The 18,530-nt window shown below is 35.4% G+C and overlaps 1 protein-coding gene across 1 annotated transcript; it reads right to left on the bottom strand.

Annotated features, from left to right (window-relative positions):
• Positions 1–3,910: 3,910 nt before the first annotated feature.
• LOC149538079 (pentatricopeptide repeat-containing protein At3g53360, mitochondrial-like) lies at positions 3,911–7,099 on the bottom strand. The gene has a single exon (XM_089799456.1). The coding sequence runs from the start codon at positions 6,957–6,959 to the stop codon at positions 4,143–4,145; it is 2,817 nt and encodes a 938-aa protein (XP_089655582.1). The 5' UTR covers positions 6,960–7,099; the 3' UTR covers positions 3,911–4,142.
• Positions 7,100–18,530: the final 11,431 nt, after the last annotated feature.

Genomic DNA, 18,530 nt, shown 5'->3' with positions numbered 1-18,530 from the left:
ATATGTCCCCAATACATGTTCATAGCGGTAAATGATGCATGAATTCATTTCTTACTTTTTTAAAATCTCCTGGCATACATACATATTCCACAAATTTAGCCTACACTATTCTTCTGCATCTATATTTTGATTCAACCATATACCACATTCATTATGCTTAAATGTACAGCTACTAACATGTACTTATTAGCTACCTAAATTTAATCGGTTGTCTATTAAGGGCCATTTCTGTAGTCAAGGACTTGAATCTTCATATCCAAAAATTTGAAACTCAAATTTGACCGAACAGCCAATGCTCTTTATTTTCCTCCCTTCGATACTTTGTAAAAAAATTCCCCCTTTATGCACTATAAAATTTGATGGACTTGAATCTTCATATCCGAAAATTTGAAATTCAAATTTGACCAAACAGCCAATGCTCTTTATTTTCCTCCCTTCGATACTTTGTAAAACAATTCCCCCTTTATGCACTATAAAATTTGATGGACTTGAATCTTCATATCCGAAAATTTGAAATTCAAATTTGACCAAACAGCCAATGCTCTTTATTTTCCTCCCTTAGATACTTCGTAAAAAAATTCCCCCTTTATGCACTATAAAATTTGATGTGCTAAGAGTTAAAGGTATTTAATCACATTAATTTCACATCTTCACACATTGCATCATCATCTTTTATATTAAAGTAGTAAAGGAGCCATTAGTAACAATGCCCTTTCTTCTTTTATATATTTTGTAAAATTTGATGTACTAAAAGTTAAATGTTGAAGGTATTTAATTGCATTAGTTTCACATCCTCATATATTGCACCATCATCTTTTATTCTAAAGTAGTAAAGGAGAGATTATTTTAGGGATTCGGTGATCAAACTATTTTGGATCGGAAGGTAATGGATCTACAACAAGTGGTTGATAGGATTTCTAAGGTGGAGACATTGTTTAGGGATTCGGTGGATATGCATGAACTAGTGAACTTAAAGGCTGGTGACAACTGGATGTTAAAGAAGCTTACTAGAGATGGCATTGTGGTATCATATGAGCAATAGAATCCCGAGGGTGGAGTGAAGGTTGGGAAGAAGTTGAATAATTTCATAGGTGGAGTCAAACAACAAAAGATAAAACAAACACTGATTGACAATTACAGTAATGGCAGAGACATAGACGAATGGATCAGTGAGTTTGATTAGAGGAGATGTTGTAATAGTAGTAGAAGTGGTGGGATACCTGATGGGAAAGGATATTCTACAAGTGATTTGTTGAACACTTTCATCAATAGTAGTAGGAGTAGTCATGGGAAGAATTAGAGCAGTACTAGTTCTTTGGATTGAGGAGACAAGTGGGTGAATAATGTTCATGGCATTTACATTTTGAATCTCATCAAATGTTCATAAATTCCTTCTATGGAACATCTATTCGCATGAGGTGTCTGATCCAAAGGCATCCTTGGATTGTTGGCAATCTTGCATCACCCAAACATATTTCCTTTATGTTTATCTATCTATTTTTCATTTGAGTAGTTTTCCTGTTATTGTAGCTTGTGACTGATCAAGCAGTCTCATTATCTTATGTGATCCTTATAGCATGGTCTAGGCATCCTAGAGATCCTATTTCTAGCTTCACATGACATTCTGTTGTTTCCAGACGAAATTATCTTAAGATTAGTTCGACCCTTCTTGTTCTAATGGCCAAGGTAGCAAGTTACAACTTGGAATGGAGATTCATGGCATGCAATGCATGTTAGTACATTGGTCTATCTTGTAATATGTTTCATCGACCCTCTTGTATGTTCACATGACACGATGTATTCATTTAAGGATTATTCTTATGATTTGGGTCCTGACCTATATGTTGTAACATGTTTATTTTGTCTTGGGATTTAATAGTCGGATAAGCCAACTTGTGGTTGGCAATCTTGTATATAAGTAGGTTAGAGGTTCCACTTTTAGCAGTGCAAAGTGTGGCAAAAGGGACAGATTATGAGAAGGCATAATAGAATTGGAGAAGTTAATGGGGTAGCTTAGGTCTGTTTGATGTTTCATAATTTAGAGGAATAATCAATTGTGAACTTGTAAATAAGGACAGTGAATGTGTCTAGCTTGTTAGTAATTGTATATTGACAATGACAATGTAAGATTTGCATATGCAAGCCAACTTGATGATAATCTGGTGATATTATTCCATATTATGTTCATTGCTTGTTAAGCTTGTTTATGCATTTTCACTCATTCTTACTCTAGCTGCAAGTTTGAACATCTCCTTTGGGGATCTTGTACCTTGGGGGGGGGGGTGTGGGGCATTGTTAGGACTTGCCTAAGTGGAACCTTATATCAGTATATCTGCCACCATAGTAGCTATGTTAAATGAATAATTGCTCCTAGGTAGGGCAGAGGCCAAACTTGAAATGAAATGTTGAAGTGACAAGATTATTACTTACGATTAATAATTGTAGTGATGTAATACTCTTTGGATACCTCCTCCAAGTGTTCATGTAATAACACGAGAAATCATAACAAAATCCATCATGAAGACATACTTGAATGTAAGTTATTGTGGCTTGATGCTCTTAATCAAATCTAATCTTGAAGGAATTTGGAATGCTTGAGTTGTAACTTGTGGATTGGGATTTTAAAATGATAGATGGCTGCCTTATATAAGGTTCTCAAGGCATACTCATAATTAGGACGACTTCCAGTGAACATATCAAAATATTAGGGCTCGATCACAAATGGCAGGAAGTGACACTCCACAAAGTTCAAATTTGGGCCCATTTGGGAGGTACTGAGGTGCTAGACGTCATAATCTAGCCAAAAGCGACATATGAAAGGTGGTTGTTGACTGCATAGACTCATGACATAGGGTTAAGTCACCTCATGAACATATGACAACAATTAGGGTGAGATAATGCCAAAGTAGGCTAAAAATGACTTGGATGGAAGCACATAAAAGCAAGGGCCCAAAATGGAGTGAAAAGCTGTAAGGGATTACAATTTATGACACTGCACCTTCTGAGCGCCATAGCACCTTCCTTCATTTATCTTTCACCCTTGTTGGCCTTCTTGGCTGGCTTTTTCTTTTCACCTTCCAAATCTACAATCTTGTTCCTTTATCTACATGGATAGTTGGGTGCTCTCATCTACTAAAATACTAAAAAACATAACCTAGCTCTTACCATAAGTGATCCTATTTTAATTTCACAAGTGCACTAGTTTCTTAATTTTGTTTCATTTTTTCTATCTCAATTCTATTATCCATGACTTCTTTCTATCTTCCATTTTCATCCTTTGCTAGATTTTTCTTCTTGATGTCCTCTTCCTTTTCCCTAGTTAAAACACCATGCCTTAATTTATAAGCGGGAATAATTTATGAATATACAATCTTTGAACATTTTTTAAAGAAGTGCTTCTCTGCATTAAGAATAGCTTAGAAGGGCTTAGGTTGCATCTACAAGTCCTTAATAGATACTCTAATATCTTCTTGTATAAATGATATCACCTTTAGAAGATTATAAGCCTCTCTACATATCAAAACTCCAAATTCCCCTAGTCAGGTTCTAGCCTTGCTTATACATGAGATTCTTTTAGCCTTCCCTTCATCCCAAATAAATCCCAATCAAGGCCTTCCACTTTCATTGTGTAGTATCTTTTGGGTAGAAGAGGAGAATAAATTATTGATTGAGTAGATTATTTGAGGACTCAAATTACCATGGCTACAAAAAAGCTTCAAAGCTTTATCTCGGTTCCTGCTGACTAAATATGTGTTGTTTCAAGAGTTCCTCTCTTGCTTTTCCAAATCTCCACCTTCTCCACCATTTTGTTCTCAAGAATCTAAACCGTCCTAAAAATATGTTCAGAGCGATGACAACTTTATGGAATTCTGTAAGCTTCAATAAAGTCACTATCAATATATGTAGGAAGTGGCGGATACCATGCAACTGATTTATAAATTCAAAAGTATAGGTTATGTTCTCCAAACACAGAAAAAACTTATTCGAGACTCAAAACAAAACTTAATGCTGCTTGTCACTTTAGTTTGATACAGTGCACCCTGTTGTGGGGCAAACCTATGCTTTCTTGACTTAGCATCCCCAATATTCTTAACTTTGCATCATCAATTATCTCCATATGAACAATAATTTGCTTCCCTCATCTACGTAGAATAGATTTCACAAGTTTGTGGGTGTGATATGCTTTCTACACAGAAAACATGCACACTTTTATGGATTTCAATCCAACTACACCCAGGCATCTTTTTTATTCCTCTATCTTTCATCAATCTCCTTAACTTTTGAACCTTAATCCACCTGCCCTCATCTGCATAGATATTAGAGAGAAGAACATAAGGCGCAGCAGATTTTGGATCCATCTCAAAAAGCCAAGTTGCTGCGAATACTCCAAGCCCTAAATTATTATGTGATCTACAAACCCCAAGCATACAAATCCACACAACCGCAACAGGTTTGAGTGGCATCTTGATGATAAAGTTTAAAGCTTCTTCAAGATAACCACCACGGCCAACAAGGTCAACAATGCATACATAATGATCCATTGTAGGGATAAAACAATAGGAGTTGATCATGTCATCGAAGTATTTACAGCCTTCAACTACTAATCCTGCATGGCTGCATGCAAATAACACACAAATGAAGCTTATATGGTCAGGGCATGCTCCAGAGTATTTCATTGATTCAAAGAGTTGGAAAGCATCCTTGTGCAAGCCATGAAATGCATATCCTGCAATAATTACATTCCACAGGACTGAATCTCGTTGATACATGTTGTCAAATAGTTTACGAGCCTTTTGTATGCTTCCACATTTTGCATACATGTCTACAAGGGCACTCACAACTACAACATCTGACAAAAATCCACTTTCGATTGTGCTTTGATGAATTTCAATACCCTTTTCCAAAGCTCCCATTTCAGCACAGGTTGGCAGGATGCTGGCAAAGGTAAACTGATCAGGCTGGATCCCAGCCAATTGCATTTCCTTAAAGGTCTCCAAGGCCTTCTCAAGGAGTCCATTTTGTGCATATCCTGAAACCATTGCAGTCCATGAAACTGCATCTCTTTGAGGCATTTGTTTGAAAAGTCTTAAAGCCTCATCAAGAGCACCATTTTGTGCATATGCTGTGATCATCGCGTTCCATGAAATTGCATCATGGTGGGGTATTTTTTGGAACAGTTTGCGTGCCTTATGTATGCTTCCACATTTGGCATACATGTCTACGAGAATACTAATAAGTACAACATCTGACAAAAATCCATTTTTGATAATTCTCTGGTGGATGTCCATACCGTTTCTTAAAGCACCTACTTTGGCAAAAACTGGAATGATAGTGGCAAAGGTTGCAGAATCTGACTTTACACCCGCCAATTCCATCTGCTTAAAAGTCTCCAAGGCTTTTTCATCTAGCCCATTTTGTGCATACCCTGCAATTATCACATTCCATGAGACTACATCTCGCCCAGGCATTTGTTTGAAAAGACTCAACGCATCACCAAGGATACCGTTTTGTATATAACCTGTAATCATGGCATTCCATGATATAACATCTCGTTGAGACAATTTGTCAAACAGTTTACGTGCCTTCTGTATGTTTCCACATTTTGCATACATATCTATCAGGCCACTGGCAACTACAGCATCTAAGAAAAATCCGCTTTGAATAATGCTTTTATGGATGTCGATGCCCTTTTCCAAAGTTTTGTTTGCGGCACAAGCTGAGAGTATACTGACAAAGGTTATGGAATTTGGCTTTACACCTTTTAGTTGCATCTCCTTAAAAGTCTCCATGGCTTTTTCAACAAGCCCATTTTGTGCATATCCTGCAATCATGGTATTCCACGAGACCACATCTCGTCTAGGCATTTCTTTGAACATCCTTACAGCCTCATGAAGAAAATCATTTTGCATATATCCGGCAATCATTACATTCCATGATACCGCTGTTCTTTTAGGTATGCTCTCAAACAGTTCCAGAGCCTTTAGCATGTTTCCACATTTTGCGTACATGTCTATCAAGGCACTTGCAACAACATCATCTGATAAAAACCCACATTCTACTATGTTTTGATGGATGAGCATTCCCTGTTCCATAGCTCCACTTTTAGCACAGGCTGGGAGGATGCTCGCAAAGGTGAACTGATCAGGTTGGACACCTGTTTGTTGCATTTGGTAAAATAGCGTCAACGCCTTTTCGACGATTCCATTTTGTGCAAAGCCTGCAATCATTGCGTTCCATGAGACAACATTTCTCTGAGGCATCTCTTTAAAAATCCTCAAGGCCTCGTCAAGGTCACCATTTTGTACATATCCTGCAATCATCGAATTCCATGATACCACATTTTTTTGAGGCATTTTGTCAAGCAATTCTCGTGCCTTCAGTAGACTTAAACATTTTGCATACATGTCTATCAGGGCACTGGCAACCACAACATCAGACAAGCATCCACTTTCAATTACGTTTTGATGGACAACCACACCATGCACCAACGTTCGTATTTCAGCACAGACAGAGATAATACTTGAAAAGATGAATTGGTCAGGTTGGGTGCCTGATGTTTGCATTTGGTTAAACAATGCCAATGCCTCGTACGCATGGCCATGCCTTCTGTAAGCTGAAATCATCACATTCCAGGAGAAGCCATCTTCTTCTATCATTTCATCAAACACTTTACGTGCATCATCTAAAACACCGCATTTGGCATACATTTTGATAAGATTATTTTGAAAGAATGTGGATTTAGCAGCTGTGAATCCTGTGTGACTGATGAGAGAATGGATTTCCTTGCCCTGCGAAAGTACATTCTCAGCAACGTAGGTATGTAGTGGTTGAAGCTGCCTACAAGATTCTGCAGTGATTTTGTTTTGCGTTTCCAAAATGTTTAACCCTTTATTGAACCGAATTTCTCTACCCAATTTTTGGAAATTGAGACCGCGTTTGAGATAGATAAAGGATGGCATAGTATGAATGTAATTAAAAATTGAGCTCTTATTCTTTGCAATTCTGTTTCTAACACAGTGATTAAAGCCATTAATTTTATATCCGGGTATCAAACCTCATATATGGTTTGCCAGGGGTGATATTGGTACCTTGGATTCAAATTACCATTACTGAATTTTGAAGTTTACATTTTCAAAATATCTAAGCATCGTTCAAAGCTACAGCTACATTTCCTTCCAAGCACACACCAGGAGCTCCCCTTTAGCTAATGAGTTAGTTCCTTCTTTGCGATGGCTGCAATTTAACCTCTCGATCCAGGAGAGGGTTAAAAAAAGATCCTTGCAACCTTTTCTAAGTGCATAGTTTGAAGTGCACCATGCAGTTGTGATACTTTAAAAAATTCAATCAGTGAAACCAAAGTGTAATCACTCAGGTAGGTTATTTCATATGCAGACACTATTACTGCCTCTGCTTGTTGTGAGGATACTGAAAAGGCCTCTAGTCTACAGGCATCCATGTTCTTTAAGCTTCAATATGAAGAATTAAGCTTGTACATTTTAATTTATTTTTTAAAACTGAATATTTCATATGAGAGATAGGTTTTCATGATTCATTATTTATGAAACACCGGCTAATAAGTTTGACTCAAAAACTACACACTTGAATTCTAATAACAATATCACAATTCTGAAAAATATCTCTTATTTACCAATCTACACTCTAAATTTGATTAAGTTTAAAATTTGAACTCATTTATAATTATAATATTTTACCATATACTTTATAATTTTTTTAATTTTTCAATTACTTACAACATTTCTTTTATGCATTTCATCCATTGCCACATTTCCCTCTCTTGTATCAACTTCTCCACATACCCAAATTATATATGCTTTTGCACCAATCTACTTTGTTTGACTCTATGTGTCTCACACATGACCATGTTGATTTCACATGATCAAGATAGCTAATGGGCACTATCATACTGTGGGAGTAAGCTAACAATCTATCATATAAATGCATTTTATTTTACATTTCTAAATTAGTTTACTAGTTGCATCATATATTGTAATTCTTTTAAAATTTTCTAGTACATTTAACTCAAATTAGGTGGATACCACCACTTTTGTATTTTTTTAAGTTTATGTACTACTCAAGAATGATGAATAATACATTATTCATGTTGTTTCCAATGCTTGTGTCTTCTAGCAAGAGACTCCTATGAAGCTTCTACATTTCTAAACTAGGTTACTAGTGAATATATCATACAATTTTTTTTTTGGATATTTTCTAGTACATTAAAGTCAACTTTGTTGGATACCAACCCCTTTGTATTTTTGTACATCTATGTACTATTTATGATGGAAGAATAACTCATTCTTCATGTTGTTTGCGATACTTGTGTTTTTTAGCAAGCAACTTCTATGAAGATTCTACATTCAAGCATATGGTATATGTCCTTTAACGTTGTTCTAGAACCTTATTGTTACTTACAAGGTTGTTTATCAAATTTTAGGCCAAAATCGGATTAGTTATTAGAGAAATGGGGTTAATGGGTTGGTCTAACTAGGTTACTACTTCAAATTGAGCTCAATTGCACCAAACTTATCAAATTCAATTGGCTTGATTGTCAAAAATATATGGTAGGTTTGATTGCACATATAATGGCATTTGTTGTGAATGCTATTTAATAAATTAATGGTTTTTATGTGTGATTGAGGCACTTTAGAATATGCATCCTAATTAGGTTGTGTTTCAATTAATGTATGTATGCTTTCACCCATAATTACTTGCATTACCATAATTAGTTTGTAATTAGAACCTCAATTACGAAAACAAAAACATACTTGGAGAAGAACCTAAAATTGAGGCTACTTTCATTGAATACATTACATTCAACTAAGTTGAGAGGATAACAACCTCGTTTGAATGTAAACGCCAAAAAATATATTATGTAGGCATATCACTAGAATCCTCAAGAAAGGATGAATTAGATATGAGCACAAATGAGAACCAATAGAAGCACAAAGAGAGCTTTCATGAGATGTAGAAAGAATATGCTTACTAGTTAAAACACTACATGAATCAAAATGCTTACTTGTATCAAATGAATATATGGTTGAAGTAAAAGTTAAAGCCATCACCAATGATCACAAAAGTGATATAGTATCGTAAAGCATGGTTGCGTAAGAAAAGATCCAAGTTAGCAATTGGGGAATCCATGTATATAAATATCTAATGATGAAAATCCTCACAATACAAATCATATCTGAAATGAAAGATGCAAATAATTATAAATATTGTATGTAAAATAGTAACAAAAGAATAAAAGGAGAAATTCCTAAGTAAAACCCTATTTGTGTAAGACCAAAAGGATTCACCAATTAAAGGAAATAAAATTCTACGTAATATATACACTTGTTAAATTAAAATAAACAATAGTAAACAAAGGAAAGTATATAGAAAATTAGGCTTTAAAGTATGAGCTTGAATTAATTCTAACTTATAAAAAGACAACAAAAGTAAAAGTGTGCCTTGACATCATAGAAGAGCATATCATAAGAATTTTCATAAAGTGATTGTTATCTAATATTATGAAGCTAGATCTAAGACAAAAAGATTAAGATGGTTGTACTCTACAAAATTTGCAATTATGCAAACCAATGTAAAATTCACATGTATGGTGATCCTAATATTTATGGTTATGACATTATACTTACAATTTTCAACTTCCCACACAATTATGAACAAGAGATCTTGAGATGTTTAGTTCTCACAACAAAGAATCATATGCACTTTCACTTATAAAGATGGAGAACATAGCTTGGACTTGATATATTAGGAAGGGAACACGACTAACTTCTCAACTTGTACCTCAGTTGAGCCTCTTTGATTGATTCAATGATTTCGTAGAAGGTTTAAGTCTTATCAAGCAATGGAAGCCAAAAATACCTAAATGGAAAATAATGGAGTAGTTGCAGTGATGTTGAATACTTGAGACTTGATGTAATGAAGAGAAAGTGATCTAATGCAAGTACTACTACCATTTTGTTGATAGAAGAGTTGATAAAGTTGATGAAAAAGATATATAGTTGTTGGTTGATCCTTTTGATAGAAAGTACAAAGGGGTTGTATTGTAATTATCATAGATTGAATAGTCTATATTTGATGTTCATACATATCTTAATGTAAAATTTGAACAAATTAGTGCTTGAGTTGGTGAGTAAAGAAAAGTGTAGATTGAGCTTATCGGGGACCACTAATAATTATGGAAGTGGACAAAGTTAGTCATAATCGTATTTATGCAATCAAATTGGATAAAGGTTGCTAAATATAAATTTAAAATTAATAAGATCATCAAATTAATGAAAATCATAACTAGAACAATATATTTAAATATCCATACATAATAACACATTAAAAGAAACCCACTTTTCCCTCCCTACAACCTGAAAACATTCATCATAATGTTCTTTTCCAATGTGGCTTTTTTAGCCTTAAATACTTGTAAAACTAAAGGCATTTACACAATATTTAGTTTGTCTCTTTTTTGTGTGACACAACTAAAATGTTTAATACTAGTATACTTATATTTTATCAAAAGTCGAGAGGTATCAATTTTGAAAAATAAAATATAGAGTTATAAAATTAAAGAAATACAATTTTACTCTCTCAAAATCAATGCTCTATTCTAAATACAAACTTCCATATATATAGTTCTCCTATCAATTTTTAATATCAGAACTAAAATATTTGTCCTAAGCTGAAGAGGTGCTCGTGTGGGCCCCTATCTGATTCCTAACTCCTCAACCAAAAAAAAAAAAAAAATTGGTCTTGTGACCTCCTCCCATTTATAGCTCTTTCCTTCATCATATCTCTACATCTTAGAGGATTTAAGCTGTATGTGTAAATTTAGTAGAAGGTTAGAAAATTTCTAAGCAACATATCCTTAATTTCTATGAAGGGTATTGCAATGGATGCATGATGGTGGTGTACAACAAGAAGGTAGGAAAAGAGCATGGCTTCTTCTCTTAACAACCATATCCCTAATGCCAATGCTATGATAGACTCACACGATAATCATGCCATTCATTTTTTGCCTTTCTCAAGTACATTTATTTCCACTTAGATTAGAATCCTTAAACTTGATTACATATCTTTATATTTGAATGTTGATGGGGTGAAAGAAGGGGCGAAGGTAGCAACAATTGCATCTATAGCAAAAATAGGAAAAATAAACCTTCTATAGACTTGAGTTTCTCCTAGATAAAGCATACAAAGGCACTAACAATAGTGGAAAATGTAGACCAAAATGGAGAAAATATAATTTCATGGCATGAAACTGCCATTACTAGTTTTGGTAATTGTCAATTACTTCTTTTGTATTCACTGATTTATTTGCTCCATGCCGTGACCCATGACTTTTCATGTCCACTTCCATATAGGCTTATAACACCATATCAACTGCTTGCCATTTAAAAAAAAAACAAATGTCTAAAAGTTTACAACTAAGTTACCATGGTACCTCCCCCCAAACCATAATACAATTAAGTTACCATGGTACTATTGATGTCAGTTTTGTACCACTACATAACTTATAGCAATTGAATACTTGATATGGAATATCAAACAATCAATCCCTCTCTTGAAAAGTAAATACTCATGAAGACATGAGAAAAACTCCAATGTTACTTACACCTATGGATACTAACTCAATTATATTAATGCAATTTGCTCGTTAATCATGTAGTTGGCCTTATGTTGTTCATTCAAGGATAACTTGGTCTTTTGCTGTGATGGTGATGAATCTAGCTTTGCAATGTATATGAGCACTAAATAATGTTGGTGACGATGATGAAGGGTGTGTGTTCAAATGACTTATGCCTTCCTAACTTTCTTAGAATGAACTCTAATTACTCAACTACTCATTGCTTTACTTCTACTACTATGAATGGAAAAATTAGTAAATGGACGGGGATCAAATCTGATGAAAAATTACTAGTGGCTCTACCTCCATAGATGCAATGATTCAAGGAAAAAAAGACTAGATTACCATGCAAGGCTTCCTAACCAACCACTAGGATGCTAGTGGCCTAGTTTATAGATCCCTATCAAACATCCACTAATATCACCATACAACTATCCATCTACTCTTACTCTTGCTTAACAACTTTCTTGAAGTAAAATCTATTTTAACAACTTCAATGAAATTTAACTCTAACTATTGGAAGTAGAAACCATGCAATAACGCCAAGTGTTCTTATTACCATGCAAGTCACAACAATGATATGAGAAGCAATTTTGGTATTATCTTAAGCAACAATTTTCTTCAACCCTTTACAAATGAGAGCAAATGACCTTATATAGGGGCCAAGATTACAACCAACAATAGAGATTAAGAGGCAAAATCAATTATCCAAATTGAATCCCAGAAACCCTAATTAGGGTTGTCACCCCATTAGCCAATGAGAAGATGCCACCTCATCAATGGACCAATGAAAAAAAGAAAAAGTGGCAACCAATGAGAAGGCACCAAACTGGCAGCCAATTTGAATTAGACACCTATGCTACCGAAGAAGAAAGGAGAATTTGCAACTTGAGCTTACATCAAATGATCCTCTAATATAATTCTACCCTTTTCTTTCATCTTTTTAGCCAAGGCAATGAACTTGGCTAGCCTTTCATTGATTTCCTTCATGTGAGGGCAAAGTGTATGCTTCATCTTGAGCTCAACTAAATTCATCATGTTGCTCACTACTTGCAGTGTCTTTTTATGATCCTTCTCATATTTGATAAAAGCATTGAGGGAGGCAAGGGTGCCCAAATATTTCTTCTTGATGGAAACCTTCTCCAACTCATCCAATCTTGATCCAAATTCTATCTCATTGACATTCTCCTCTTTGATATCTTCAAAATCAAGTGCAACCCCAACATCACTTATCATGGTTGAAATGGAAGTGTCAACACCTGGGCTATGCAGTGCAATCCCATTCTACATCTCTTTAAGTATCCTTAATCTGATAGTCAAGGCAACAAACCAAGACTCCAGCGTACTCATTCCTCCTTCATTTACCAACTTGGTTCTCTCCAAATATCTCTCTGGTAGCTCAATAAATGCTTATAGCCTGGGAATGGCCAAGTCCTTGACTAGAAGGAAATCCTTCCATTCCCCTTCAAATGTTCTGAATTTGTCTCTAATAGCCACCAATGACTTGAATGTTGAGATAAAGGAAGGTGAAAAATTTCGCCCATCTTGAATCATATCACTGATCCAATCTTTGATTTTGTGTAGTTGAGCTGATATCTCTTCTATATTGCTTCCATTTTCTTGTGGAAGGGCTGCTTGATGCAATTGTTGGATAGGCTAGCAATCTCTCCAATACTTGTTTTCAGCCGCCAACTTTACAATCCTTTCGTTTGCCTTCCTTAATATTTCTCTAATTGGAACCATGTCTTCTTGGATCTCCTCACATTCCATGTCATCCATGATTCTTCCCAAGTTATGCTCTACTATCTCATATTCTTGGGCTACAATCTCATCCACTGCCTTGCTAACCTTTGGTATAGCAATCTGAACTTTTTGGTGACCCTCATCATCGCTTATGATTACCTTTGCCACCATTTTTGCAATTTGTTTTTTTTTCTTACTATCTTCCTTTTCCACTAACCATTGAATATCTTCAACTATTCAAATAGTCACCACCTCGCCTCTTGGCATAATCATTTACTTTAATCATAGTGGTGCAGTGCATCTCCCCAAATCTAGATTCGGTTCAACTAGCAAAGATCACCAATGGCCTTAGGCACTTGGATTATTTCCTTAATATCAATTGACCTATCTTCTTCTTCACTAGTGACTGTCACATCATCTCCATGTTGGTTCTCTGAGAGAGGAGAGTACTCGGTACTATTGTTGTAACTGCTTGATTCTGAATCAGAGCTCACCTCTACCATGGCCCCTTGTCCACTTGTATTATCCCCTTGGCTTCTAGCCTCAATTATCCTCTCCCTTGATGGTGCTGCATTTCGTCTCTTTGTTGAAGGCTCCTGATGTTCTTTACTTTTCTCAACCTCCAAATTTCTCTTCTCGTTCTTAACTGCTTTTTGTTGCTAGCTATTGCCTTCACCTCTCTATCTAACTGACTCTACTCAACCTTCTTCGTCCAATTTCATCTTTTCGTAAGTAAGGTGTAACTTCCGACTTTGTAATTGCCTTAACTTCTCATTATACCATGACTCAATTTGTAGATCAACTATCCTTGTAATTGCCTCTAAGGAAGGATCTCAATGATCATCCCAATCCACTAGACCTAATTCTGTTCCATCCACTATATCATAATAATCTCTTAGCACATTTTCATCATCTTCTAGTTGATCAAGAATATCAAGGCCTCTCCATGTGATTTGCCTCATCACGTTCATTGACAATCTTGAGAAAGCTAGCTTTATCACATCAAAGTCATCCTGTGCATTGGCCCAAAAATCTTCTATAGTAGGAATATGTTTGAATGTGTTTTCATGAGATGCCTTGATAAGACCATTAGGATCGAATCCTTGTCTTGCTCTATACCATCCTAGATGATATCACTCTAAATCTTTCTTTGCAGCTGCAAAGGTGACATGATTGGGGCAAGTATCATTGCCTATTCCAAATGAGAAGGTAATCCCTGTCTCACCTTTAAGTTTCATCATCTTGTCATAATGCTCAAGTTGCCTAACAAACTCCATCAAAACTATCTTGTCAGGTGGGTACCTTGGAAGTCTCTTGGGACAAAATATACTTCCTAATACTCTAATATATGTGAATTGCGAAAATTGGATGAACCAACTCCCATACTTCTTAACTTTTTCTTCTGCTTCTATTGAGAGCCTTCTAGTAGATGTCCTTTGTAATATCCTTACTGTCTTCATGGAAAAGTCGTCATAAAACATCTTATAATCTTTGGTTTTGTGCAAATGAAGCTATGGATAACACTCATGCACCAAACATTGCCTCAACCCATTGCCAATCACTCCTAAGGCCTTAAGTCCAAGATTTTCATATAGTCTTGCAATCAGATAGAAAAGATAGGACCCCATGTAGAATTTTTTTTGAATTTTTATTATCTTAAGTTGCAACTCTAAATTTTCACTTATGATTCTACCCCAATCAAACTTTCTCTTTCCATTTTCAATTTCATCAATAAAGTAATACATCCAGTTCTCAAATTGCATACCTTGAGTCACGCCCATGATACAGTTGAGAAGTACAATAAGGTTGCCATACTCTAATTTGAAATTTGACTTGGTGAGCCTTGATGTCTTGGTAACTTGCTTCTTGCCTTTGTGTAACCAATGAATGAAGCGAGCCTCTTGGTTACCTTGAAAGAACTTGGTTGTTTGATCCATCATTACCACTGTCATGCCTCTGTGCTGGGAATATTGAATACTTTTTTGACCACTTGTCCACTGATGTTAGCCAACACTCTCTCGCCTTCATAAAAAATGATGGACTTGGTCACAATATCAAACTGGGATGCATATTCCATTACCAATTCCAAACAAGGAAAGGTAGGAGGGAGAGCCACCACATGTACAATTCCACTCTTGAAGATCTTCACCATGGGGGATTGTCCTTCCTTCAATCTATCCTTCAATTGTACCATGTTCACAGTGTTGATATTGGTATCATTTATTCGCCTCACTTTCGAGAAGAAGGTGGTCTTAGGCATCATGTCTGCTCTGTCTTTTTTGGTATTCGTTTCCTTTGGGTTCTTGCTTGCACTAACATCTACCATCCTAAACACTTATTTCTATCCCTTTGTTCTAAATGATATGGACTACACTAATCAATCTCCAACTTTCTTTCTATCGATGGAATCTAGCTTATTTCTGCCTCTCCAATTCCTAACTCTACATTTATCAATCTCCAAACTTCTTTCCTAGGGATGAGAATACTACTTATTTCTGCCTCTTCATTACCTTAGGATGGACTACACTTATCAATCTCCAAACTTCAATCCTAGGGTGGTCTAGCTTATTTTTGCCTCTCCAAGTGTCTTATCATGAAATCTACACTTATATCTCCCAACTTAAGCCTATCAATGGAATGATGAAGTGGTGGATGATGAATGCAAGAAGAAAATAAGGGAAATGAACCAAACAAGAACAAAAAAAAAATCTTCCTTTAAAACCAATCTTCACCTCTAAAAATGAATAGAATTTCACCTTAAATTTGCCTTTACCAATAATTGGGCCCTTTCAAATTAAGATCTGATCTCAGAAAATTCAATCCTGCTTGCAAATATGATGCCTTAGCAAATGAATTGCTTGCAAAATCTGCTCATGCCACTGAATTTTGACCTTAAGTCACATTGCCTCTTCACCAAAAAAATTGGATCTGCTCCAATAAAACGTCGCAGGGAAAAAATTTCCCCTAAGTAAGGAGGAGAAAAATGCCGCCAAGAAATGGAAAATTTTCCCCAAAAACCACCCAAGCTGAAATTTGCTTCCCTTTGAAGAAAATCGCACATCCAAGGAGGAGGAGGAAAAAGGAATGAGGAAATAAGAGGAGGGGAAGCCCCTCTTATACCAAACTTCTTTTTCCTCTCCAAGTGGGCCGACTTGCCTAGAGGGAAAACAAAATTATGTTAGTCCCTTAATTAATGGCCCATATTTAAATGCAATGTTAAAATTACTTAGCCTTATAGTAAAATTGGCCCATTTAGTTGCCAGTTTTGATCAGAAATTGCAAAATAGAAACAAGGTAAGTCTAGGAGATGCCAAAATTTTCATTTAACAATGCTTTGGTAATTAAAATATCATTAAAATCAAATCTAGCAATCCAAAATTGATTTGCATTTCTAAATTACCAATTTCCTTCAACATTTTAAAAAACCCTCTAGGCAAAATTTCAACCCAATTAATGCAATTTTGCGATTCAATTTCAACCTTGCAATACCATTTTAATTTTTTTAAGCAAAATAAATCCTTTTCCTAGTAGTCAAAATTCAAACTCCAAATCTAATTTCACTATCGAAATTTCTTTTTCACCAATAAAAATTTCAAGATTTTCCAAAACAACAAAATCTAACAAATTCATTTTGAAAATGCTCAAGCTTATACAATTATATCAAATTTTCAAAAATCCATCTAAGTGCAAAATTTGCTAATATATCCTGCAAGATATCATTTTAACCATCAAAAAAATGTTTTCATTGAATTCTGTTTGGCCCAAGGATAAAATTACATGTTCTGGAAAAATCAAGTTAGCACCGAGTGAAAAACAAATCAAATCCCCTCCTAGCTTGAAGGCATCCAATGTGTACAAATCGTCAAATTGAAAACCTCTGGACAACTCCAAATTTGCTAAGGCAAATTTCAAATTCCCAACACTACGAAAACTGCCAAGGCTTGCCCAAAAAAGGGGGTCCTCAAAATTTTTTGGGGCAATGGTGTGAAAACCTCACAATAGCTACCTCCTCCCAGACTAGAAAAAGTTCGAACTGGTCTGTAGTTCTAGTCCGATTTGAACTTGGTTTGGGTACAGTTTTTTTCTTGCACTATGGATATGATCAAGTTCAAACTCAAGCAAACCAACACCAAAAATTTTGAACCAACACTAAAAGTTTGAATCTGAAGAGAATTGGGCCCCATGGACAGTTGGAAAGTCCTTTTTTGGGCAAAATTGAAATGTTTTTTGGTGTCCACAACCCTAAAAGTTGTTATGAATTTCTTTTGGTGGCCTCTCATTGTCATTTTATGTTTCCAAACATGTTATTTTGTCTTAAGGAAGAACACATAAGTTTTTGAGAAAGCATCTGGAAGGAGTTTGAAGACTGATTTGTGGGTGGTCTTCAAGTGTTGGTGCATCATTCATATAACACATTTGCAAGCTTGCAATGGCTGGAAAAGGTAGGATCTTATTCCATTTGCTATTGTTTTTGTTTTTGTTTTTTAATTTTTCCATTTCTCTTTCAATCTTCATATGTTCTTTTCCATTTTTTAAGAATTTGTCATTTTCTTGCATATAAATTATGAACATGTATCTAATTTCTTGCAAAAGGGAAAGCAATGCCATCTACCTCTTCATTAGTACACAAAACCAAACAAAGAATAGAACCAAGGTCTGATTCTCCTTTATGGAATTTTGTAGACATTATAAGACCCCTTCTAGGAGGTGGTGCATTCTATTTGAAATGTCAAGGTTGTGATGTAGAAAGAAATAGTTCTTGTTATCATTTGATAGGTCATTTGTGTGGATACACCAATAGAGGAGTCAAGAAATGCCCTGGCAAAAAAAGATGTCCCTATACCAAATGAAACAATGTTAAAATATATTGAAGAATATGCGGCAATAAAACTCAGTAGAAATAAAAGTAAAAGTAATAGAGAAAAGGGAATGCAACCTCCCTAGATGTTATAGTACAAGACCACCCCATTTTAGTACCGTAGTGGACACTGACACTAAATTTGTACCCCTTGCACACAAAATAAGGGAACAATTAGAGACCACTTTTCAAAATAAGAGTTGAGAAATTGTTGACATTATGGTGGGAAGATGCCTATATGCAAATGGGTTGTCCTTTAATGTTGTTCACTCTCCATTTTGG

This window comes from Cupressus sempervirens, chromosome 9, assembly GCF_028749045.1.
Source record: "Cupressus sempervirens isolate cs-2001-9-10 chromosome 9, ASM2874904v1, whole genome shotgun sequence".
NCBI lineage: Eukaryota > Viridiplantae > Streptophyta > Pinopsida > Cupressales > Cupressaceae > Cupressus > Cupressus sempervirens.
Note: the sequence above shows the minus strand (reverse complement) of the source record. Positions and strands in the feature narration are given on the sequence as shown.